The 24,738-nt window shown below is 35.7% G+C and overlaps 2 protein-coding genes across 4 annotated transcripts in view; both read left to right on the forward strand.

The window, feature by feature from the left end:
• Positions 1-24,738, forward strand: part of VSTM4 (V-set and transmembrane domain containing 4) — a 454,962-nt gene that overhangs the window by 234,897 nt on the left and 195,327 nt on the right. The window lies entirely within an intron of this gene.
• The window catches only part of ERCC6 (ERCC excision repair 6, chromatin remodeling factor), a 44,373-nt gene that overhangs the window by 10,928 nt on the left and 8,707 nt on the right, over positions 1-24,738 (forward strand). Inside the window, exons 5-14 of the mRNA XM_061459233.1 lie at positions 4,854-4,979; positions 8,670-8,828; positions 12,635-12,770; positions 19,118-19,288; positions 19,748-19,924; positions 21,258-21,374; positions 21,457-21,552; positions 23,192-23,410; positions 23,603-23,713; positions 24,175-24,294. Coding sequence (XP_061315217.1) covers positions 4,854-4,979; positions 8,670-8,828; positions 12,635-12,770; positions 19,118-19,288; positions 19,748-19,924; positions 21,258-21,374; positions 21,457-21,552; positions 23,192-23,410; positions 23,603-23,713; positions 24,175-24,294 — 1,432 coding nt within the window. The remainder of the gene's footprint in view (positions 1-4,853; positions 4,980-8,669; positions 8,829-12,634; positions 12,771-19,117; positions 19,289-19,747; positions 19,925-21,257; positions 21,375-21,456; positions 21,553-23,191; positions 23,411-23,602; positions 23,714-24,174; positions 24,295-24,738) is intronic.

A 24,738-nucleotide genomic window follows, 5' to 3' on the forward strand; every position in this document is an offset into this window, starting at 1 on the left:
TTTCAGAACAGGATCTAGTGTTACCTGCAGTAAACAGGGCAGGTGGGAGAGCACCTGGCTCTTTCTTTTCTTTCTAAAGGATACTGGTGGTGGTTGGTCTAAATACTCAAAGCAAAATGAGATCAGTGGAATATGAAAAAGGAAAAATTAGCTATACAGAATTCAGCTCACACTCAGTAATTTCAGTTCTTTCCCCTTGTGTGGGTCTTGCCTTTCTCTAGTTACTGGTACTGGAGCCATGCTGCTCTGCAGACATGCAGGGGAAAAATCTGTTCTTAAAAGGTTAATGTCTGAGGTGAATAATAGCTTGCAAGAGTAATGACCAGTTGCAAGAAACATCAAGATTATGGAGAGTAAGGTAAATAAATGGGGTAATGTAAAGCATCTAAAAGGTTACGTTTAAGATTCAGTAGCAGATCGTCATTCCCATCTGTCCTTCATACCGGCTATTGCCAGCTGGAGCCAAAGGATCGGGTCTCTAAGATGGTCCAAAGGGTCTCAGAAACTTGATCCCTATCAACATGTATATTATCAGTGTAAATCTTGTCATACTCAACAGTGACCACCCTGGTCTACAAGTGTTCAGAACTGCTGCTGGTGGAATCTTGACTTGTTGCCTTCTGCCACATGGAATGGTCAGGTCATGGCAGAGCCAGCTTCTTTAAAGACTATGGAATGAGTGAAAATGCACTTGGTTTCAGCTTCTTTGGCATAGGATCACAAAATAAAAGTAACCTTGTATGCAGGTTAAATATATAGGAAATGAACCTTTTTTTGTTCTCAAAAAGAAAACTGCTGTGTGGTTTTCTTGTATTATTCTCAGGATTTTGCAGATGTGGAAACTGCAGCTTATCAAGATTTATTTTTCTTTTGCATGTTAAAGTTTTCGTTTACATATACTGAAATGCAAAGCATATGTATAACCAAGTATTTTTTGCTGCTTGTGAAGTAAGTAGTTTATATGTTACATTTTTGACATCACTAATACATTATCTACGTAAGTGTATAGCTTGGAGTCAAAACAAAAAATGCTCAGTCTTTTGGTCACTATTACCATAGCAGTTGTCAGCGCATAACTGCCTGCTGCTTCAGCAAAAGAATTACATGTTATGGGAAATAAGTGCCATATCTGCATTGTCTTGTGTATTCTCTATAGTTTGTGGAGTACATTTGTTTGAATCCTTCAATCGCTGTCAAGTGCTCAGAAGCAAAGCTGTTTCTTTCCATGTATCCCAGGTGACATCCAAGCAGCTGAGAAGCTGGAAGTTGTGGTTATCAGTGCACAAAGTAATTGATACAAGGAATCAAACAAAAAATAAAATTTGCTTTGAAATAAGTTGTTTTTCTCAAATCAGATCAGTTTTCATGTGCTAGCTGTCTTTGAAGTATCTGAGTCACTGAATCTCTTGATGTTTCAGAGTTATAAATTAAAGAAGGATTAAATATTACCTTTCCTGAAAGATACTTTCTTAGAGCATCCTAACTGCTCTTTAAAATGACAAAGCCAAGACACAAATGAAGATATATTTTGGCTCACTTGCCAAATACACCTTTCATTCTAAGCTCAAGTGTGTAATTGTCTACATCAGTCTTAATTTACTTATGGAGACTTGTGGTACTAACTGCATGTATTTCATCTGTTAGGACATTCCAATTAAATCCACCCATATAGACCATAAAAAGTTAGATCAGAAAAGTAATGCTGAATACTTCAATTTAGCAAATTAGAATAATCTATAAGGGATTCCTAGTTATATAAAATAGAAAACATATTGTACTTCACAAATGCAAACTATATTAAACACTCTGCTTGGTTCCTGACTGTATTTTTTTTAAAAAATCAAATTGTGCTCATTACTGTTTCAAATGCAGAATTTCTCTCTAGGGTATTGCAGTAAGTGGGAAATGGGCTTAGTATCAGAATGCATTCTTATATTAAGAAGGATTTAATTGTATGATATATGGCTTTCATACTGCACTTGCAGGATAAAATTGTATTTGTGTCTGTGACCATGGACAACATAAAACAGATTTCTCAAAGGTCATACTTTTACGTTCAAGAGGCTCTGGTGGTACAGCAAAACCTCTATTTTCTGATTCATTATGCATACTAATGATGTTAAACTGAGGTGCGTAAGGAATATAGTGACCAAATAGTCAATATGTTTCTGTGTACTTAAGTCAAATATAAGCTACTGCTGTTTTTCCCTACAAAGCTTCATTTCTGGGGAAAGGTACAGGACCAGAGTGATCAACTGACTGACTGCTCTGGTCTAGCAAGTAGTGTTTGTTCTCACATTGCTTCAGCCATTTAGATACCTACACTTTTCTAAAGAAGATTATGAAGTTCTAGTGTAGAATATCTTAATGCAATGTCTTACCTTAAGTTCACAGCCTTTCAAAAACTGGATAGCTTCTTCAAACTTTGAAAGTTGTTATTGGTAACGAAAAATTGCTGCTTTTTCTGTGAACTGATAGTTGAGGGCAAAAATCCTCCAGACTCCTGGAAGAGTAGGAGTAGGAGGAGTAGTAGTAGCAGTAGTAGTAGTAGAGCCTTCAATACTGCAGTAATATACAGTGTATATAAAAATCAGCTTGTATTTCGGAAAATTAAGTGCACGATTTATTAGTTCAAATTCACGACATATATCTTTTCTAGGTATCTAATAATTTTAAGAGAAATCCCAACATTGATCACCCTTCTTGCAGGAAATACAGAGTTATATTAAGGTGAAGAGCCTAAATCCCTGGACAGCAATGAGCTGATCTCAGGAATTGGTTTCTTGGTTGCTGCTGGATCACTTTTTCTGTATGTACACTAGAGGGCAACCTGTTTCTTCCCAGGGGAGACTGAAACTCCACTGTTGGGTAGTGACAGTTCATATTGGAGTATAGAATTAGATGCAATCTCTGTTACAAATTATTGGCTTGCGTGAGTTTAGTATGGATTCCTTACTGAGCTGTCACTTCTGAAGCTTTGTTATGTACAACTGTTTTGATTTTAGTGTGGTAAGTAGGAGTATGCTTCCTTGGTTTGAGTCTTGTCATAACTCAGTCAGATAAAATAATTAAGTTCTGAAATGTCTCAGTTCCAGTAATGACAGTCTGAAGCAATGACTGTCAACATTTTACAGTCTGAATCGTTGATCTTTTTCTGGAACTCAGAATAATAATTGAACATCTGTGTCTCATAGCACAGCATTGTAGTACTGAACAAAAATAAATGCATTTTTATGATATGCCCCTAAAATGTATCATATCTGCCTGCTGGACTCCAGAGCATGAATGTTACTTTCCTAAACCAAACATTTAACAGGCTGCTATTCTAAGGTAGAGATTTCTATTCCTGTGTTAGGAGAGATTGGTGAAAGTATCTGTGGGGAAAACTTTGAGACTTTATTTTTAGTAAATTGGTTGGGATTTTACTACTTGATACACAATTTTATATAATGAAATAAGAACAATTGATTATAAATGTTAGCAGCTCATCAGTTTTTAGTGAGAAAACTGAAGACTATCCCTCTTGGTTTTTTTCCTTGCATGTGCTGCTTTTTTTTTCCTCCATCATGTTTTTTGCTTCTGAAAACTTGCTGACTTAAGAGATCAAAATGTATTCTAGTGAAAGTGGCTCACTACACCTGTCCAGTGTCGTGTTGTCTTAGTTTTTTCAGTGCAATCATTTTTGGCAGTTACTGTTAACTTGAGTATATTTGGAGATGGTGGTGTTTATTTTCACTTAATTAAAACAATACCACAGTTCCAAGTTTGTGACTGGTTCCGTAAGGGCAGCCTGTTTTCTCTCAAAAGATGCTAGTGAAAAGCTGATGTAGAAACCTGCCATAATTAGCTAGCTTTCATGAGAAAGGGCATATGATTGTGTGATTTATATACAAAGTGTTGAACTTGTCCCCTGTTCTCTTGTTCCTGACCCAAGGGTTTTTTAAACAAGTTTGCCAGAGATGCAGAAACCTTTGCACGGAAGTTCCAATTTCACTGGAGTAAGTGGTCATGAAGGCAAGAGAAACTCTATCAATGCTGCCACTGTAATAAGTTTGCAGTTCCTGTGGAAGTTGATTTTGAGTGACCTAACTGCAAGAAAAGTCTTTTCTAGTGTTTTCATCTCATTTCAAATGAGAGAATGCAGAGAAGTGTCCTTAAGAAGACAGGCACCATTGGTTTAATTTCCCCCAGAATGCTTATGTAGTTAAAAAATACGAAGAGAACACTAGACCTTTATTGCCTGGGGTTTTTTGGTTGGTTATTGTTTTTTGTTGCTTTTTTTTTTTTTAATTATTATTCACTGATGAGTTCAAGGTAGAAACTTTGAATCAAATTTGATTTTAGGCAGTTTTAGCTGACAGGTTTTTTCTGTAGTGGAGAAGGCACTTCCCTTATCAGGCTGAAAGGAGTTATGGTACTGTTGTGGCATTGTACCAGTTGTACCTGCTTTGAAATGACTGAGCTACATAAGAGTATGGCTGAAGTCTTAAGGACTTGAAGCAGTGCTTGAGATGTTTTATAGTATCTTCTGGTTTGTTTGCCAGGTTGGTAGTGCAAAATGTCAGGGAGAGTAGCTGTCTCTTGGGAAGTTGTTTGAGGAAAAATTTTAACAGTGACTTCTGCCTCCCTCCTTTTGGCTAGTTTGGTCAGGATATAAATCAAGATGATTAAAGTGTTTAAGTAGTTTTTGAGCATTTACTTCTCTAGTTCTCTCCTCCAAAAGATTGCTAGTTAAATGTGACACTGGAGAATGCATTTTGGTTTGTTTTTTACCTGTTCAAAAATTCAGTATAGTTTCCATATGGAAACTTTTCTATGCCACGATTGAATGTCGAATCCTTTTGTCATTCTAGGAGGTGGCAAAAAGAACGTTTGCAGGACAAAGAACATCAAACAGCTGAGGAACTTTCTGAAGAAAGTGACACTGAATTTGAAGAGGGTTTCAAAGTACCAGGATTTCTCTTCAAAAAGCTTTTTAAGTATGTATTGTGTACTCTTTTTTAACATTATGCTTCTATATGCTGTTAATAATAGTAGTAGTAATAGTCGTGATTTCTGGATGCCCTTCACTGTAACTTCTACACTCACTTTGGGCATCATTCACTTCAGTGATGCCTCAACTTTTACTTCTGTTTTTTCTGTAGGATTATTTCTTTAAAAAAGTCTCCAGGATTAAGCCACAAAGAAACTAATTTATTACAGACACAAAAAGCAATTACATGAAAATACAGGTGATAAATGGCTGATGTGAATATTGTGAATGCATATTAGTTAAACTATAAATTGGGAAGCTCTCCTTGTCTATTTGTAAAGGATTTCTTTATTGATAAGTGGTTGCTTTTAATTCAGGTGTGGAGTGCTAGAATAGCTTTGAAGCATAAGGTGTTGGCAAGTTGTGGTAGATGAAAACGAGATGTAGGTGGTTTTATAATTGGGTAGAATGAGTGAAATTTTCTGCCAGTAAAAAAAAAGGCAAGTTTTGAAATAAATACTCAAAGTAACTACTTATAATTCATATTATAAAATAGTCTTGAATATTTTCTCCAGTAAGATTTTAAAATATGGAAAGTGCTTCCTTAATTACTTTAGTAGATGGAAAGCACACTGCAGCTTATTCTTCAGTTATTTAATGCTAGATTACAGATCTGGACATGACTAGTTTTAGTTTTTTGAGACCATGGTGCCCAGTGACACTTTCAAGTTCCTCTCAAAAAGCCATATACAAAAGGCAGCCCAAAGAAGCTAGCAATTGACGTTAATTTCATCCATAATCTCTCCCTTAAATTCCATGCATAGTAGACTTGAATTCTTTGTTGTCAACATTTCACACAGCAGGAAACATGGCTTTTCTTTGAAAAGCTGAACCTCTAGAATCATACAATTAGTGGAGTAGAAAGCCCTGGTTTATAATGGGTGTGCCTGGTATCCCTTTCAACAGGACTACTTAGCCTTAACCTCAAAGAAATTATTACTGTTGTCCTGCAGTCCCTCAGAAGGGAAGCACTAGCTCTGAAATTGAATTGAATTAATGACTTGGTTTCCAGGACCATACACAGCCAATATGTGGTCTCCAGTTGTTTATGCGAAGGTAGTGCAGAAGAGAACGGATGTGTGTGGTCTGAGCAACCCAAAGACAATCACGGTAAAGCAGACAACTAAAAATTAATCTTAGAGATGCCAGCCTCACTAATGAAGGGTATCCCTGCAAGCATGAGTCAGTTGGCAAAACTTTTTAAGTGGTTAGAAAGATCAATTTTGTTGAATGATTTGTCTGACTTGTAACTTAAATGCTGAAATCTCCAGTGTAGGAAGGCCCATAGTCAATAGGCATTAAACTGAGTTCTGAGCAAGTTTAGTACAAAGCATGGAGGTATATTGACCCAAGGAGGTGGATAGCAGTATACTGTAAGTCATCTGCCTGCATAGCTAAATTGAATTCCAAAGAAGGTAGCTCACAGTAGAAATAGTAGACTCTTTAAGTTTGTTCTTTTGTAAGCCTGTTAAAGTGGACAGTCTGTTTCTTCCCTATATACTTGTCTGCTTTGAAACATTCAGCAAGAATGCCATTGGTGCTGCTGTGGAACAAAACCGAACATAGTGAACAAGAGTGACTTACGGACATTGGCTTATACTGTCTGCACTTAGCCTGAGATAATGCTGTCTTATGAACCAGGTTTCTTCTTTATTTGCTTTCAATATGTGATTTCCCTTATATGTCTGAAAATGCAATTTTCGGCTCAGCAAAAATGCAGCTAAACTCTCCCAGCTACTGTGGTGAATTTTGAGAATCACATCACAGGACAGCATGATTGATCATGTGAAATACAGTCCAAATGTAACTATTTTGGAAGACAGACAACATTTTTATTTTACTTCCATGGTATTCTGAAGTGGAAAAACAAACTGTAAAACTTGGTGCAATGAAAGCACCGTTAACAAGATTTATTATCTCCGTGCAATGATAAAAATTAACCTTGGAGCAGAATTTTTCACGAACTTGATTCTTGCTGTGAAGCTTTCTCAGGAGAAAGATGCCTATAAATGCAGCTAGATTTTAAGTACTGGGTGTAATCCTAAGAAATAACATACCAGGAAGTTCTTGAATGGCTTTCTTCTGAAGAGACATGCTGGACATTAGTGTGTGGAAGCAGGTTCTGACTGGAATTAAGAGTTCTGTCTGGAATTAATGTTCTCTCAAATTCTTTAGTATTTCTGTTAGAAAATGTTTTTTTTTCATGAAGCGCACTAATGGTAGCATCTTAACCCAATCATAGGTAATCCTGCAAGCCATTTCATAGTTGGGTTTAGATTGCTGCATTTTTTATAATAAAAGGGTCTTTTTAAGGGCTGCTTGGTATAATAATGCATTTGAGACACCAGCAGATAGTATGATGTATGAACCATTAGATGTGTTCTTTGATCATCTTTTTCTAACTGCTCAAGTTTCTTTCTCCATTTGACATTCTCTAAATCCGTATGGAACTCATTGTAAATTGATTTTTAATAGTACTTTGTAGACACTCGCGTCATTAGCTGTCAGTAGTCCTAAATACTATTCGTTCAAAGAATGAAACAAGATTTTTGAAATGTACACAAGACAATGTGCTGAAATGAGCAATCCCTATTTCATAAAACAAACAAAAACAAAAGTGTTTTGCTCTTTGCTGTTCTCTGCACTCCAGTAATGCATTTCATCAAGAAAATGGTATCAGTAACCTTGTTCTTCCTCTAAGTTACAAGACACAGAAGTGCTGAAATGTGTTTGGTTTTGTTGTGGGGTTTTGGGTTGGTTTGTTGGGTTTTTTTTTCTTTTAATTGTAATTTAAATATACTGTCTCTTCATTTCTTTCTGTTCTGTTTTCAGTTTGACCCACACACGTGCTGTTTATTCCTCCTGGTCTCACTATTTCATACCATTATTTAAAAAGCTTGTCCAAAGTGCAGCATCTTATAGCCACCTATTTGCTTGTCAATGTAAATCTTGCTTTCTAGTCTATAGCTTTTAATTGGAATGTATTTTATGTTGTTGCTTATACAATTTCCAGTGAATGACTGGGACTAGAAACTGCCCAGATACTCTCACTTAATAACACTCTGTTGCATCCCAATCACTGGAATGGTTTCTGTTATTTTCCCTTCCAAAAACATTTTGCCTTGTTGGGGTTTTTTTCTTCATTCAAAGGGACTAAATGTTACTAAATGAATTTATATAAAAAGAAAGCATGTTTTGGCAGATGTGATTAATTTTCACAGTGGAGTACCCATTGCAAGTTAAGCAAGCTTTTCCTTCAGTTCAAGGTGTATGTTCCAAATAACATAATCTACTAGACCCTTACTTGTCATCTCTTCTGAAAAGATAATGCTTTGTTAGAGTAGCTTTCCAAATTGCTTTTAACACTTAAAATATACATGAAATAAAATACCCTCTAATTACCATGACTATCAGTTTAATTAGAAATGTTTTAGTGTCGCATAAAGAATGAAAGTCACATGTAATGTCTGCATGCATCAAAAATGTATGACCTAGTAAATACAGCACTCATGTAAAACACACATCCAGCATGTTACTGTAACTAGTGCGAGAACCTTGCCAAATGATTAATTCATGAGTACTTTCTGTTAAGATCTGTATTCTCAAACGTTTGCCATCTTCTTTTTCCTTGTTTTAGGTACCAGCAGACAGGTGTTAGGTGGCTCTGGGAATTGCACTGCCAGCAGGCAGGAGGAATTCTGGGAGATGAGATGGGATTGGGCAAGACCATCCAGATAATTGCCTTCTTGGCAGGTCTGAGCTACAGCAAGATCAGGACTCGTGGTTCAAATTACAGGCAAGTGCTCCTCTGCAGACTGTCAGTCTGTGGAGCTCAATTAATATTTCATCAGATGTATTGCTGGTGGAGGAGGGTCCTGTGAATTATTAATGACATTTCAATTACAATATTCCTTTAATTCTTTTAGTGGGGGACATCAAAGGAAAAATTTTACGAGACAATGGAGCTGTAGGGCAGGAAAAATTAAACATGTAACACTTTTAATGAATTCCAGGCATTGATGCTTCATTTTGCAGATGAGCCGCACTAGGTATTTTGGGTCAATACAGTGTCTAAGGTTAGCTTCCACAAATGGATTGTTTACAAACTCAATTACATTAATATCAATAGTTTACACAATATGGAATTTTAAATTAGATGTAATACCTGTAGTTTCATTTATTAAATTTTACATTAAAATATTTGTTCTGGCAAGCCACCAGGTAAATGCTTTACAGGAAGTAGCAAGCTGATTTGCAGTGAAAGCTAGAGTTTCTGATCGGCGCAGAATTATCCATAGAAAAAAAAAAATAGTAGTTATAGTAAAACAGTAACTTATATGAAGGAACTCCCATCTGCTTTTTTTGATGTTGTTGTTGCTTTTCAAAATGATGTTAGAGTGACTGGCCTTTCTTATGAGACCTTTTATGCTTTTCAGTTACTGAAAAATGCTCTGAATTTCTTCTTCATAGGTGAAATTACCGGAAAAGATACTTGTTGGTGTCCTTGGATTTACAAATGCATACATGAATAATATGTGATTTTTTTCTAGCTCTGTTGACCTGTTTACCTGATGCAAATTACTACATGCAGTCAAGCAAATATCGCAGTACTATGCTAAACAAAAATAATTATGTAGAGGCATATTTAAATCACGTTCAGCATGTACATAAATTGTAAAATAATTCTTTAAAGAGAAAATATTACTACCTTTTTTCTAGTGGCTTCCTACTATAGCCTTTACTTTAAAAACCCTCCAGGTCCTCCATCACTCAAGCCAGCTAATTTACTTTGATATGGCTGCCTGATTTAAGGATGCTACTGTACAGGTTATTTTCTGTAGATATGTTCCCTGACCCCTTTGGAGAACCACTGAGTTGATGGAAATCCTTCAGGAACATCTCTTGACATCATTACACAGTTACAACTTAAGACCTAAGATACAGTAGGGAAACTATATTAAAACTTTTAAAGGCCAGTAAATAATCTGATACAATTTTTCTGATTCTGAGCCTGAAGACTAGCTGAAGTAAGGAAATACTTGTTACATGAAGTATAACTTACAAGTTGGGGAGCCATACAGCTGGGGAAAGCCAAATATCATGTGAAGGATCAGTAGAAGTGCTGCAGCTATGGTGGAGTAAGAATATAAGGAAAGGAAGATTTGTAGAGAGGGAAAGGTCTTTTGTTAGACAAGCTGAGAGAGTTGGAACAAGGAACAGCTTTCAGACCAATGGTCCCTTCACAGAAAAAAAACAAAACAGCAGCAAACTTCAAGAAACCCATCTCTAGGCTGTTATCTAGGGTGAAATCTGTTGTTGAAACCTGTTGAAGGGCTTGGGGATCCACAGGTTTGCTTGTTTCCAAATGCATTATTTTGTTTAATAAAGACGTTACCATTCATTATAAACTTTGCTTCATTTATTTGAGAGATCAGATGAGGAAATCTGCTGAAAAGCTTAGACACTGATTATTTACTCAAATGTGCTCTTTAAAGCTCAGTCTCTACTATGAGTGGCAGAGAGATTAATTTCCATGGTGTTTACATAAATAAAAATCCATTGCCCCAGAAAATTTGTATTGCTCTTGCTGCTCTGTTCTTTTATTTTCGCTAGGTTTTAGTTGTCATTTCACTTTTGTTTTGAAGGCATGATTTGCTGGTGCTTATCAGTAGAGCTGGTTATAATGCAGATTGTTTTCCTCTGCTCATTTTTAAAATACTTGAAGATTATAAATATAGTATGACTACATCTTCCTTTCTCTTGGTAGTAAGTTGGAGGAATAGATGTTGTTTGCAGTTCTGATAACATCCAATTGATATATTTGTGGTAGGAATAGGGCAGTATTAGTATCCTGGTATGAAGTACCAGTAAAACTTTGTTTTGGAGTATTATCATTGTCACCTTTGTTCAAGGAAAACGGATGTAAATTGGAAGGGTAGCAGAGCATATCTGTTGCAGTGATAAGGAGAATGAAGGATGCCTCCTAAGTGTAGCAAGCAGAAGTGCATGGTTTCTTTAGTTTTGTGAAACAGCACAGACTGGGAGACGTTAGATGACTCTTTTATATAAATAAATAAAAGCTCTTGAGACAAGAATCAGATGTTGGCTAGTGGAAAGTGACTAGAGCCAGACTAGGCACAGAAGAGGTTTCGAGCAGCCGAGTGGAGTGGATTTTCTGAAAATTGATCAAAGGAAGTGTGAACTCTTTATATAAGCTGAGTGGGGTTAAAAAATCCCAGGCAAACCCAGCATGTGAGCTTGTTTGATGCAGACCAGGGAAAAAAACAGAGGTAAATTGTTACTACCCATGAAAAATGAGAAACTAATACATCTGGGGAAAGATGGCTTCCTTGTGTTAGATATTCTTAAGAGCAGTTGGCTTTTTTGCTGTAAATAGATCAGTAGCAGTGGTTATTTGGATTTATAGCATAGTTTACGCTATTTTTTGCATCTCTAAATTCTAAATCCCCTTGGCTTGCTGGGAGATTTTAATTAGGCTATCTGAGGTTGTTATAGAATGCTTTTTCCATAATGAAAGAGATAAGCAGCATCCAGGTTGTTATTTTGCATATGTATGAGCTTTTAATAAAGAATATTATTTCTTAATGTCAACAGTTTTTGAAGGCATTAACAGGGTTCTTTTAAAGCAGGTGTTTGGGAAATCCTTCCTTAGAGCTGTATGCATGTGATACTGAATGTATACTGTGATCTTCTGAATTGTTTATTTGTTACCATTTGAATAGTACTTAGTCCACCAGGCACAGATCAGTATGTGATAACTAGCTATTGCATTTGCCTGCAAAGTTGTTTTGTTCTGTTTTATAAAGAGCAAATATATTTGAAAAATAGCTACTAGTAGCCACTACTTAGTGTGTTTCCTATATGACTGTTGGTTTTTGTTCATGATGGTAATGTTTCTTGTTTGGCTGTTGTGCGAGAGATTTTTCTCTTCTTAATGTTAAGGGTAGCTCTGAACTTAATATACAGAAAGACTTTGTTTCAAACGTCCTTAGTAATTCTCAGAAACAATCATATGATTATGAGTAAGAAACTTACAAGACAGTTTAAGCTCAGCTCAGACCTCAACTGCCATGGTGATATATTCTGCTGCTTTAGAGTCTTTTCCTTATCTGTAAATTATGGTTATAATAGTACAGTTTATTACTAACATGAAGCAGAACACCTGCATTTAAGTGCATTTATGAGACTAGCTACACATTGTTTTTAATAGAAGTAATAAAATAGTTGTCTGTTAATGTTTCTTTTCTCTTATAGAAACAGCAGTCACCCAAACCTGATTTGTATTACCACAGGAGGAAGTTTCCTTATGCCTTATTGTTTGGAGCTTTTCTATTTCTGTGTTCATCTTGATAGATGCATCCATAAACTGTTCAGAGGATAGGTTCTTACAGCAGTACCCCTTTCATCTTCCCTTAAAAAACAGACTTCCAGAAAAATAAAGTGCAAATTAATTTCCTTAGGTCTCGTATACCACTTGAAGAATAATGTGTCATTTTAATGTGTCTGTATTTTTGATGAGCCACTTTGTATAGAGTATTTATTTAATGTTAAAGGTTGCTGTTCTTGAATATTTTATTTTAGGTACGAGGGATTGGGTCCAACAGTGATTGTTTGTCCAGCGACTGTGATGCATCAGTGGGTAAAAGAATTCCACACTTGGTGGCCTCCATTTAGAGTTGCCGTTCTCCATGAAACCGGTTCTTATACCAACAAAAAGGTAATGGTTGACATCCATTTTGTCAAAAAGCTGGGTTTTTTTCCTCCATTTTTTCTTTTTTTTGTGCTAGCCAAAAAGAAAAAAAAAAAAAAACCAGTCCCCTGTCTGTGCTCGTTTGTCAGCAAGCTTGTGCTCTTTTGCTCATTGTTTTAAAAGTTCACTGTCTTGCATAGGTTTTTTTTTTTAGGCAGCTGGGTAAAAAAGGGATGACAGGAAATACTTCCATATTATGATAGAGACTAGTGTTGCCTGAACAAATTAAATGTAGGTTTCTTACTTGAGCTTTGCTTGTACGGTAGTGCATTCACAACCAGCCTGCTTGTGCACCAGATACATGCTTCTAGTACTGGTTAATTCTTCCCTTGCACTTCTGTGCATCAGTATGTCATTAATCTAGTATTTAATACGTTTTGCTTGTGGAGGCAATTTCTCTTCAGTTGTCAGTTGATATCACCTGTCGCGTTTTCTTTAATGACAGTGTTAGTTTTGTTGGGTTTCCTTTTTTTTTTAAAGTGTGCCTTTTCTGCCTTAAGTTTTTTGGCCAATCTCTTAATATGCATGTTCTTATTCCTTTCTTAAGCTCTCAAGCCTGACTTACCTGAAGTTTCACTCATTGATACCTTGAAGGATCAAAAAAAAAACCAACAGATTTTTGTTTTCCCTTGACCTCATATTTCAGGTGCTTAAAAGGATTTTCAGGATTTAGAAAAGCATTTTTAAATTTCTCTTTAAATATTTATTGAATTTCTTGTAATAACATTAAAATAATATGGTGCTTAATTGCTCTTGATTAAATGTATTCTGAGGTAATTGATGCAGTTACAGTACATGGCAAAAAAGGAATAGCACACTCTAATGTGCTAATAGCTTCCTGTTGTTCAGTTAACTTGGTATGGTTTTGAACCCTGAAAGTGTGTTGACCTCAATAACATGCTTGCATGTCTTCCTAAATTAAATCATGTGCACTTATTTTGGGATATTTGTTAATTAATGCACTTGATAGAGTGGCTCAAATTTTTCCATCTGCACAAATCATGAGGTTTTTCAGGACTTCACCTTCCTGTTATCCTCCCACAAATGCCTACTCAACAACTTAAAATTAATGAATTTGGATACTGTATGATCCCTTTAGGTAGGCTCAGTTGTCTAATTCTGCCCTAGTGCCTCATCTTCTGAGAGCTCCAACAGTATGCTTTAAACAAGTGTCACTGTTGATGTTGTCTTCACCTAGTGCATCTTTTTTCTAGATGCCTTTTAATCAAAGAAGAGCAAGCATATGACTAAAATAAAGTAAAAGAAAAACAAAACCAAGCCAAACAAAAACCCTTTCCCATTTTTGTTGTCTTTATACCTGTAAGAAAATTTTACTACTGATTTATGAGCATAAATAACACTTGTACACTGAAAATTTATCACGTAAAATACAGGCCAGGGAAATTCACTCCTGCCTAGAATTTCTTTCCAATATACATTCTTTCTATGGATATGTTAGTGCTGATCTGATCTCTTGACAATTCGATCTTTTTATAACTTATATCATTACATTTGAAGGAAAAGAGTTAAGCAATGACAAGCGTCCCATAAGGCAAGACAGTATTCCAAAGCAGAAAGAGGCAATAGCTGAAGAAATAGCTGAATTTGTTAGAACTTAAGTTGATCTTTTCAGTGAGATGAGTCTGCATAATTATTACAACAACATTGTCAGGAATCTTGAAATATTAGCAAATATTAAATTATTTAGCAGTGGTGAAATATATACTTTTATGAATAGGTATTTTCTGTTGCACCTTCTAAGGTACCCAAGCTTCAATACAAGATCCTTACCCAAGCTTCAATACAAGATCCTTACCCAAGCTTCAATACAAGATCCTGTCTCCCAGTTCTTTAGACTTGCCCACAGAAATATTTACTTGACAGTGGAGTGGGAAAGACATCTGTTCCAATTGTTTTATCATAAATTGATACTAGGCAATACCTTGCATATCTTTTTGGTTAGTGACACTTCTTTAGTGTTACAAAAGGACTTCTGAGCAGTGTGACAAATGAAAGGCTCACCAATCATTACCTTAGTGTATCCTCTCTTCCCAGTCCATTTTGGTTTTCTTTGGAAACAACTTTAGGATTTTCCACAATAATAGGATGAAGTAGCAGCCTGAATTGCGAGCACCAGATTGACTGCAAAAGTTGTCAGCCTGTTTCAGCTGCGTCATTGAGACAACCTGTTTAGATATCTCTGCTGATACAGTATTCGTGTAGGTTTTTAGCATATGTGATACCTCAAAAGAGACTACTTCATTCCTTTGCTAAAGTAACAATGGTAGACAATTTTGGCAGTAAGGGAAAGAAGTGTGAAGTTCCGGTTTCACCCCTTGAAATATGACTAATAGTTTAAAGGCTTTCAGCTATCCACAAGGGAAGGCAGATGGGTATTTTAGATGATGGAAAGAAGACACAATAGAGGGTTGGATACATTTCCAAGACTTTAGAGCTAGTTTAAAGCATTTGGATGAAATGTAGAACTTGCCTTATTATTATTATTATTTATGATCACAGAAGATCATTTGTTTCTTTTATGATGATAAATGTGCCTAAGTTGGAAGCAGTAAGAAGAACCAGATTTAAGCAGTAGTCTTCCCATGTGAAGTCAGCTTTCAGTTTGAACAAGGTACAGCATTTGTGGCTAAGTATGTTCTATGGTACTGTCTTAATGCTGTTAACCTTGAATTTACACTACTTTTTTACACTTGTATTTGATGTAGCTTCAAGTGACTTGTAAATATCAAGTGCTGTGAGACCTTTAAACATGAGAGAAAATAAATAAATTTGATACACTATATCATAAATACTGTTTTATGTATGATATAGAACAGAAGAGGAGGGGAAGAAAACTGTAAGTGTAGGGATAAAAGCCTTCTGTACCAAGAGCTTGTCCTGTTGTTTCAAAACTTCTGATGGCACATGAGCATTTGTAAGTCATAGAATGTAAGAGGCAGCATGAACTTTGGTTATCTTGGTTTAACATACTACATATGGAAGGAGGCTGTGTTTGTTAAGATCAAGGCTAAACTTTTAATTTCTTGACCTTTAGAACAGGTGTCACTGAGCTTAACAATTCTTTCTGGTGGTAATCACATACAATTTGTAAAGCTATAACTTTACATTCTCTTAATCTCGTCAAATGCTGGACATGGTGGAGCCCTCAAAAGCAAATGGCAGTTCATGATGCTTGCACCTCTGTTTCTATAGTAGAACCATCTATTTGAAGATGACTTTGTGCACTGAAGCTTTTAGACTTTCTAACCTCGCAGTAAAGGACACGATCAACATGTAAAGAAAATAAGCTGCAGAGGTTGGTTATCAGCATGACTACATATGAACCTCTCTTCTAGCCAGAGGCTTTATTTCTGAGTTGAGGACCAAACTCAGATAAACTTCGTAACATGCCACAAGAAGTAGCATTCTTGTTAAATATGTAGTAAGTGCTTTAGCTCTTTTTATTGCAACTTGTACATTATTAAACATTGCAATGTGTTCTTTTGAAGCCTCTTCATGGTGCCATTTAGATTGTTTTGTTGGGGGCAGGAAAATAATAGAGGTTTTATAGGTTGAATTTATGGATCTCTTGGCTTAATGGTTGGTTATGAGATAGTGATAAGCCTGCTGAAAAAAGCATTTTTAATTCATAAGTGATGTATGATTGTGTAAGTGACTAGATAGTATCTCTGTAAGTTCACACTTGTCTTGAAGGTATCTGAGTGTTTAGAGTAGTCTAGTTCAATCTTAACATACACATTTCTAAGTAAATTACCATTTTCATACATAATACTACAGAATTCATGTCCTTTTTAAAAATTTTTTAAAAGGCTATGCTAGAAAAGATAAACCTTATTTCTCTTGAGCATCAGTCAAAAAATTGCTCCGTTTTTGTAGCTTCAGAAACAAACTTGTAGCTACAGCAAGGTGCCAACAGGAAAAAAAACATTAGAGGTGTATCCTTAGAATAAACCATAAACATTTTAGCCTTAAGAAATGGTGCTTGCCAAAAATCTTCCAGTCTTTGTATATTGCATGTGTCCCAGAGCAGATAAGGCAACCCAATCAATTTATCACCCTAAATTATGAGCAGATATTGTCCTTGAATTGTAAAGGCCTGAAATACTGTGCTGAACAGAAATGCAAGATCAGAATTACTCAATCTACTTGCATGTTCCTAGATTCATTAGCATCTTTTGAAAGCCAGAGTTCAGAATTCCAAAGTTAGAAACTGCTGTGTAACCTTTTGGCATTAGTAGGATTTGTCTCTCTTAAGCTGTTGTATTATTATTAATAATAATAGTAAATTTTGTTTGTTTAAAAATGCATGCCCTAAAATACTTCATTAAAGTCTGTTTTGGGGGGGGTGGAAATTAAATGTATCTGAATCTAACCAAAACAGAAATTGTGAATTTAAGAATACATGATAAAATAGTATAAATTCTGGAATGCCACAGCTTCAAACCAGTGTGTATCAATATTAAATCTGTTATCATATTTTAAAATATTTAACATTATTCCAAGAGCAGCAACTGAAATGAAGCCAACCTCTGAAAAAGTACCCAGAGCAGTAAAATGAGAGTTAATAAGTGTTGCAGTGTGAGTTGATAAAATTGTGGTGTTGTATTTCTTCATTGTCAGCACAAATCCTTGTTTATTAAAAATTTAGCTTGAAGGAAACTTTAATTAATTACAGGTTCAGTAAATCCTGAGTAGGATTCTGCTGTGGTGTGTTTACAGTGAATGGCCTTCATGTGCCTGTGTTTCACTTCTGTTCTCTCTGCTACCTGACAACGTGATTTATGGCTGTTGTTTTCTACTAGTCCACTGTTTGCCCTCTAGGAGGGATTGGTCTCTTGAGCCTCCATAATAACAGCACCACTTTTCACAAAACATCTTTTAATGACAACAGTGTAGCATTCTGTAAGTCAGGCTAATTGCAGACATACCCTATTAATTGCAAAAACTAGGAGAGGTTACATATTTTACAAGCTTTTAATTTGAAATCGCCCGAGATGATTTGTCTAAAGTGTTTGGGTAGAGATATCTACAATATTCTATGATAGGCCAGTGCTGAGACTGCAGGATGTGGGTGCAGAGTATGGGCAGTGTACCAGTAGAATTAAGCTTTGGATGTCCACAGTTGCCTAGAAATCCTACTCTGTCTGTAATAAACATTGTTCTAAAGATCATGTATTCTCTTGAGAATCAAGGTGCCAATGTTAAATAGTGGGTTGTGGTTTTATAAGGAGATGATAATCAGAAAGTAGAAATTCTTGAACAGTTAAATGCAAAAGAGCTTTTTCAGTCTTGGGGTGTGTCTGAGCAAGAATATTTACAATAAGAGATGGACTTCCAAGAGCATCTGGGTCTTTGAGATAGATTTTCCCCTTTTGTTTTTATTGGGTTCTGAGTTTGGGTTTTTTTTCCCAGGGGAGGGGTGGGGTGGAGGGATGTTTGGGGGTAGGGTGGGTTTTTTTTGTGCGTGTTGTTTTTTTGTTTGTTGGGGTTTTTTTGTTTTGTTTTTTCTTAAAGGCACTTCTAGGAATAAGGGGCTTGTCTTTCTTTTAGCAAATTCTGTAGTGGTTCTATTTCTTTTATTCTTTTACATTTGTTTCATCCAGAATTGCTTCCCAGACCATCATCTTCTCTTTAAGTCTTCTAGATTTACATATGTAGGATAAATGCAGGAAAGATGAGTCTTGAATACTGTGAATGCTGCAAAATAAGAAATAGACTGTCCCTGCCCTACATAATTTACAGCTATAAAGGCTAGTAAATATTGGGGAAAGGTTGTAGCTTACAGGAGAAGCACAAAATGTGAACATTAATAACAAATATGTGATTTCTATTAATGAGAGAGATTGGACAGAATTTAAGTTTAACCAAATAGATTTTTGTGATTTTCACTTGTTTATTTTTCCTCTAACGTTCTAGATCTTGTGTGCAGTACTTAACACTGGGTTTATGAGGTGAATATAGGAGAACTTGAAGAAACTGGTTACTTTAATGTTTATTTTTTTCAGACACCGCTTTAAAAAAAAAAAAAAACCAAACAAATCACTGTTTCCTTCTGACCAGGCTTCAGGTCAAATTCTCATCTGTTGCAACACAGGATTCAAGTGCTTCATTTTTTTACAGATGAGCTAAGAATCATATAATCAAAATCTTGCCTGTACTTATTCTTTGCTAAGTAAATTATACATCTGCTTTTTCAAAACTTTTTGCATGAACCTTGGGCAGCAAACCTGTAGTTCAGCAGGTTTAAGTTTTCTGTCTCACTGTTACTAATAACGTGCACTTTCTGATTTTAGGTGAAACTAATTCATGAAATTGCTTCATGCCATGGAATTTTAATTACATCGTATTCATACATTCGACTGATGCAGGATAACATCCACAGCTATGACTGGCATTATGTGATTCTGGATGAGGGTCACAAAATCCGAAATCCGAATGCTGCAGTCACCCTTGCATGCAAACAGGTACTTAAAGATTTTAAGCACTCTGGGAGGTGGTTCCAGACTCTAATAGCCTGTATTACTTTATGATAAAAATACATAGTTGGCCATTAATAAAGAATAAAAGTGAAAATTACAGTGGTCTGTATATGACTATTTAATTTGCTTAACATTTTTAAATGGGTTTACATTGACATTTACAGAAGTCTGGTAGAGGATAAAAAAAAAATCAGAAGTTTTAAATTGTGTCATAATTTTACCATTAGGGACAAATGTCAGATTGCTGGTGTTCATTTTCTGCTAAAAAATTATGGTCAATATGTTGCAAAAGCTGTTTCTTTCAGGAATAGGAGGCCACATATTTTAAGATAAGAATTCATTGATGGTGAAATTGAATATCCTCTGAGGCAGGAGGCAGGTTATACCATGAAAATAACTTTCTTTTGGGTTTCTGTTTTTTTGTTGTTTTTTTTCTATTAACAGTTCCGCACACCGCATCGAATCATCTTGTCTGGCTCCCCTATGCAAAATAACCTAAAGGAGCTTTGGTCCCTCTTTGACTTTGTATACCCAGGGAAACTGGGAACACTACCTGTGTTCATGGAGCAATTTTCTGTTCCAATAACAATGGGGGGATATTGCAATGCATCTGCTGTCCAGGTAAATGCTTCAAAAATATTGCTTTGTGTGAAGGAAACTGTTATGTTTTATGAAAACTGTCTTTTAAACACACTTCATACTGTGTGTTCTAGACACTAATCCGAAAGAGAGTTGCATGTGTGTTTTACTGCTGGGTATGTGAAAATGCCTGTTCAACTAATTGAGACTGTTCCATTTATACAAGACTTTTTTGTCAAAAGCCCTAAAATTTTAATTAATTTGAAGTATTCTTCGATGTAAAGATAAGTAAATTGGGGTAGGAGGTACCTGATCTTACACTTTTATGCATTTAAATAGAACTGTACTGTTTGATATCAAGCTTCAGTGAATTGTGAAACAGAGGAATCAAATTCAAATTGAAAAATTTCATTTTAAAAAGCTAAAGGAAGTGTTGGAAATCTGAAAGTAGATAAGCTATACAATTCTGAAAGGAAAACGTAATTTGGAATATCTTTTTAATAAGTGTGTCTATTAATCTCTGTAGTTGTGTTTCTTAGTATTTATGACTTAAGCATTTTTCAAATTAGCTGATAAATAGTCTGCATAATAAACTGCAGATTAAGTTTTATATAAATGCTAATAAACTTGTATCCTTTAAAATATTTTTTCAATGTTTTGCACACATACGTTTCTAAAGTGTTATTTTCTTTTTGAGTTCACGTAATTCCCTTGTCTAAAGCTTAGTAGTTTACTAAATTGGGCATCCAATTTGCTTTATATATATATATCAATAATTTATTCTTTGTTTTGCTTTAAGAGAAATGAAGGTATTTTTAGCCATTATGTGCAGATAAAACCCATCTCACACATCCATTACCCATTATAGAACCATATGCTTCTTTTAAGGCCAGAGTGACCTTTAGTTTCTGTGATCATAGGGATTTTCTTGTACTGATTTTTTTTGTGTGCGTGTTAATAGTCTCAGGCGAGCACTAATCTTCACTTATTGTCCAGTAACCACCATTGCTGCAGGCTTTCCTTTTGATCTTCAGGATATGTGTTAGCAGTTTTTCATGAGGATTTTGGTTCTGTGCAAGTTTACATTTACTTCTTAGATTGGTTTCTAAAAGAAATATCTCATTTCTAGTCTCTTTTAAAGACCACTAGATTAGGAGAGATAAATTAGTGGTATCTGAGAAATACTTAGTGTTATTGTTGCTAACATGAATTTCATTGTAGTTCGTGTTGTATCAAATATCTAAGTAGATCCACATAAATCATAAACAATCTCATTTTATTAGGATTTTTGTATTACTACTTATTGAACTTTGCTTGTTGCTGTAATTAATATCAAGAACCAAAATACAACTTTTGCTTTTTCTTCCTTTTTCAGGTAAAAACTGCATATAAGTGTGCCTGTGTGTTGCGGGACACCATAAACCCATACTTGCTGCGAAGAATGAAGGCTGATGTAAAAATGAGCCTTTCACTTCCAGATAAAAATGAACAGGTTTGCTTATCTTTACTATTAGATCTGAGCCTTCTCCTTCTCCAAAATCCAGTCTTTGAGCTTGAGTGGTTTGTTTTGGTAGGTCCTATTTTGCCGTTTGACAGATGAGCAGCGTCAAGTCTATCAGAAGTTCATCAACTCTAAAGAAGTTTACCAGATTCTCAATGGAGACATGCAGGTTGGCATTAATTAAGGTTAAAGACAGGTAGAGTTTGATGGATAAAGTCATGGGCTGATCTTAACGTTTTTCTAGCTGGATTCTGGGCAGAAAGGGAAGCAAGCACACTGATCTCAGTTCTGCTTTGGTGGGTGTCTGCTTTTTTTTTTTTTCCTTTTTTCCCTCAGAAATGTTTCTTGAAAAATGTAGAGTTAGTGATCCATATGTAGTGGCATGACCAAATAAAAGTAGGAATGGAATGGAATGGGCTCTGCAATATGTATATGATCTTCAGAACAATTGGTGACCTTGTATGATGGGGCTACAGAACCAATAGATAGGGGCAAAGCAGTTGATGTCATCTACCTGGACTTGTGCAAAGCGTTTGACACTGTCCCTCACAACATCCTTGTCTCTAAATTGGAGAGACATCAATTTGATGGATGGACCACCTGGTGGATAAGGAATTGGCTGGATGGCCGTGCACAGTGAGTTAGGGTCAACGGCCCAATGTACAAACAGAGATCTGTTGTTTGTAAGATGAGAAGTAATATGTCTTGGTTATAATTTATCATTTACTACATGTTTCCTTGCCTTGTGAACTCTCAAATCCCTTCTCCCTTCACCAGTAGCTCCAGTAAGGTATATGGTCAACACAGCCATGTATATTGCAGATATTGACATTATCACTGTTTTGACTTTCTTATTTTTCCAAATCTCACAAAGGTATAGTGGCCATGTTTTTTTCAAGTGCCTACCCATTTTAGTTATCCCAGTGGAAATTATTTTAAGGAGCGTGATCTTCAAGAGATGGCTTGTACAAGGCTATCTGCAGAAATTTCTCTAAGATCTTACAGAATGTGCTGTCATATTTGCTAGAGATCTGAAAATTTTGAACAGTAAATATCAATACTTTTATTAAATGTTTTCTGATGACAGCAGTGAATCCCACCTGAAAAAAAGAAAACTCCATTGTGCAAACAACCCATAAATTATAAACAGGCTCATCCAACTTGTAGTGGTAGAAGACTGAGGGATTTGCTGATTCAAGCTAGTTTATTTTTATGAGTGACCATTATATCAGAAGAGTAAATAAAACTTTTAATATTATTGAATGTATAACTGAATAGAATCCTTCTAACATGACATCAAAAGTGGTGATTTTCAGTGTCATATAGTCAAGTATGTTTACTCCTTTGTTCTTTGTTACCATGCATTCTGGTAGCTATGCTTGCTGTCTTCAAGGTCTGTCTTAAGTTACCTGCAAACATGGCAGGAGTTGGAAGGAAAGACACAATAATTTCAAGTAACAAACTCGGTGGTATTTTTCCTTTTCAGTAGTAAATAATTTGACTGTGAGTTACAGCTAGGGACTACTTTTGCTAACGTGGATATTGTTGCAGAGTTTTCTTAACGTAACCAGAATAGGCTCACAAGAGCACAAAATTTTGTTGACCTTCTATTGTACTGATTTTTTTTTTTTTCCTAAAACTTTTCATGAAACAAGTATTAGTATCCACTGGCTTCTCTAAAGAGCAAACCACTATCTAAAACAAACTTATTGATGATGACTGGATTCATCCATTGCTGTTTATTTTTCTCCTATATAGATACAACTATTTGTCAAGAAATTAAAATTTTTTTCTCCTGTACTCTTTAGATTTTCTCAGGACTAGTAGCTTTGAGGAAGATTTGCAACCACCCTGACCTCTTCTCTGGTGGTCCCAAAATTTTAAAGGGTGTACCAGATGCTGAAGTGGAGGAAGCAGATCAATTTGGATATTGGAAACGTTCAGGGAAAATGATAGTGGTAGAATCCTTGCTGAAAATATGGCACAAGCAAGGTCACAGAGTGTTGTTTTTCACTCAGTCAAGACAGGTAAGATGAGCTAATTGGTTTTATTTGCTACTAAGACTAAAAAAGTAAAAAGTTTTGATGACTAAAATGTTTTTGGTCATCATCTTGTTTGATTGGCACTGCAGTTAAGAAGTTCTTATGACTGGATCAGATAGTTACTCAGTAGCTCAGTGTTCATGTCTGGATTTTATTAAGTTTTTCCCATCACAACAGATGCTGCAGATACTTGAAGTCTTTGTGAGAAAGAGAAACTATTCCTACCTCAGAATGGATGGCAGCACCACAATAGCTTCCAGACAGCCCCTTATAACAAGATATAATGAGGTGAGATGTTGCATCCCACACACTAATGTCTATTAGTGAGTATGGTCGAATTCTTGCATTCCTTTTTTGTATGTTTTTAAGTATACTACTTCAGGTTTGATAGGTTGATAGGTTTGAGATACAAAACTGGGGAGTTGAATCAAATGAAATCACTTTCTTTGTGAGAGGAGAAAAAAGTCACCACTTACTTCACACTTAGATTGGGTTTTCTTCTAAGAAAAAAACCCCACAGTTGAAAATCAGGGGGCAAAAGAGGGCTTATTGGACAACAGTGAATGAAATTTAGATCAACTACTTTTATTTGTCAAAAGATATATTGGACAAACAAAGAATGTATTACTTCTCTTGGCTCCCTTTGCATCTTTGCAAATAATGCTGATAACAAAAGAATCCAGGAAAAAAAAAAGTCTTGTTATTGCTTTGTTAATTTTTGTTTTAGTAAATTCTCTCTCATATTACAGGACAAATCCATCTTTATTTTTCTTCTAACAACTCGTGTTGGTGGCATTGGAGTTAACTTGACTGGTGCTGATCGGGTTATTATTTATGATCCTGACTGGAATCCCAGTACAGACACACAGGTGAGTTTGGTTCATTACATTCCATTTACCAGCTAAGTTGAAATAAAACTGAAGACAGAAGGACATCTATCTCCTCAAATACTGTTAACACACTATGGTGCTCTTCCCTAAGTTGCTGTTCCCAGCAATGGTCACTTAGGGTGCAGTTCCATGTTAGGATCACTCTTGTGGCAAAGCCAATTGAAGTGGTTCCCACCACATCCCTTTTGTGCTGTTAAACCTTACCACTCTTCAATATTGTTGATTCACAGAGCCTGCTTAGAGTGTAGCCAAATGAACAATTGAAATGGGCTGGGATTTTTAAATAAATAAATAAACAAACTACAAGTTTATGAGGGGAGAATACAGCTGTGCAAACTTTTAAACAGGCTTGACTGTACGTGGTGGATATGTAGGGTAAGAAAAGGAGAACAAGTGCTACTCGAATTGGCTTTGTCACTAAAT

The sequence above is a fragment of the Pezoporus flaviventris genome, unplaced genomic scaffold (genome assembly GCF_033815535.1).
Source record: "Pezoporus flaviventris isolate CSIRO_AGI_PZ_B2104156 unplaced genomic scaffold, CSIRO_AGI_Pfla_v1 ptg000029l, whole genome shotgun sequence".
Lineage (NCBI taxonomy): Eukaryota > Metazoa > Chordata > Aves > Psittaciformes > Psittacidae > Pezoporus > Pezoporus flaviventris.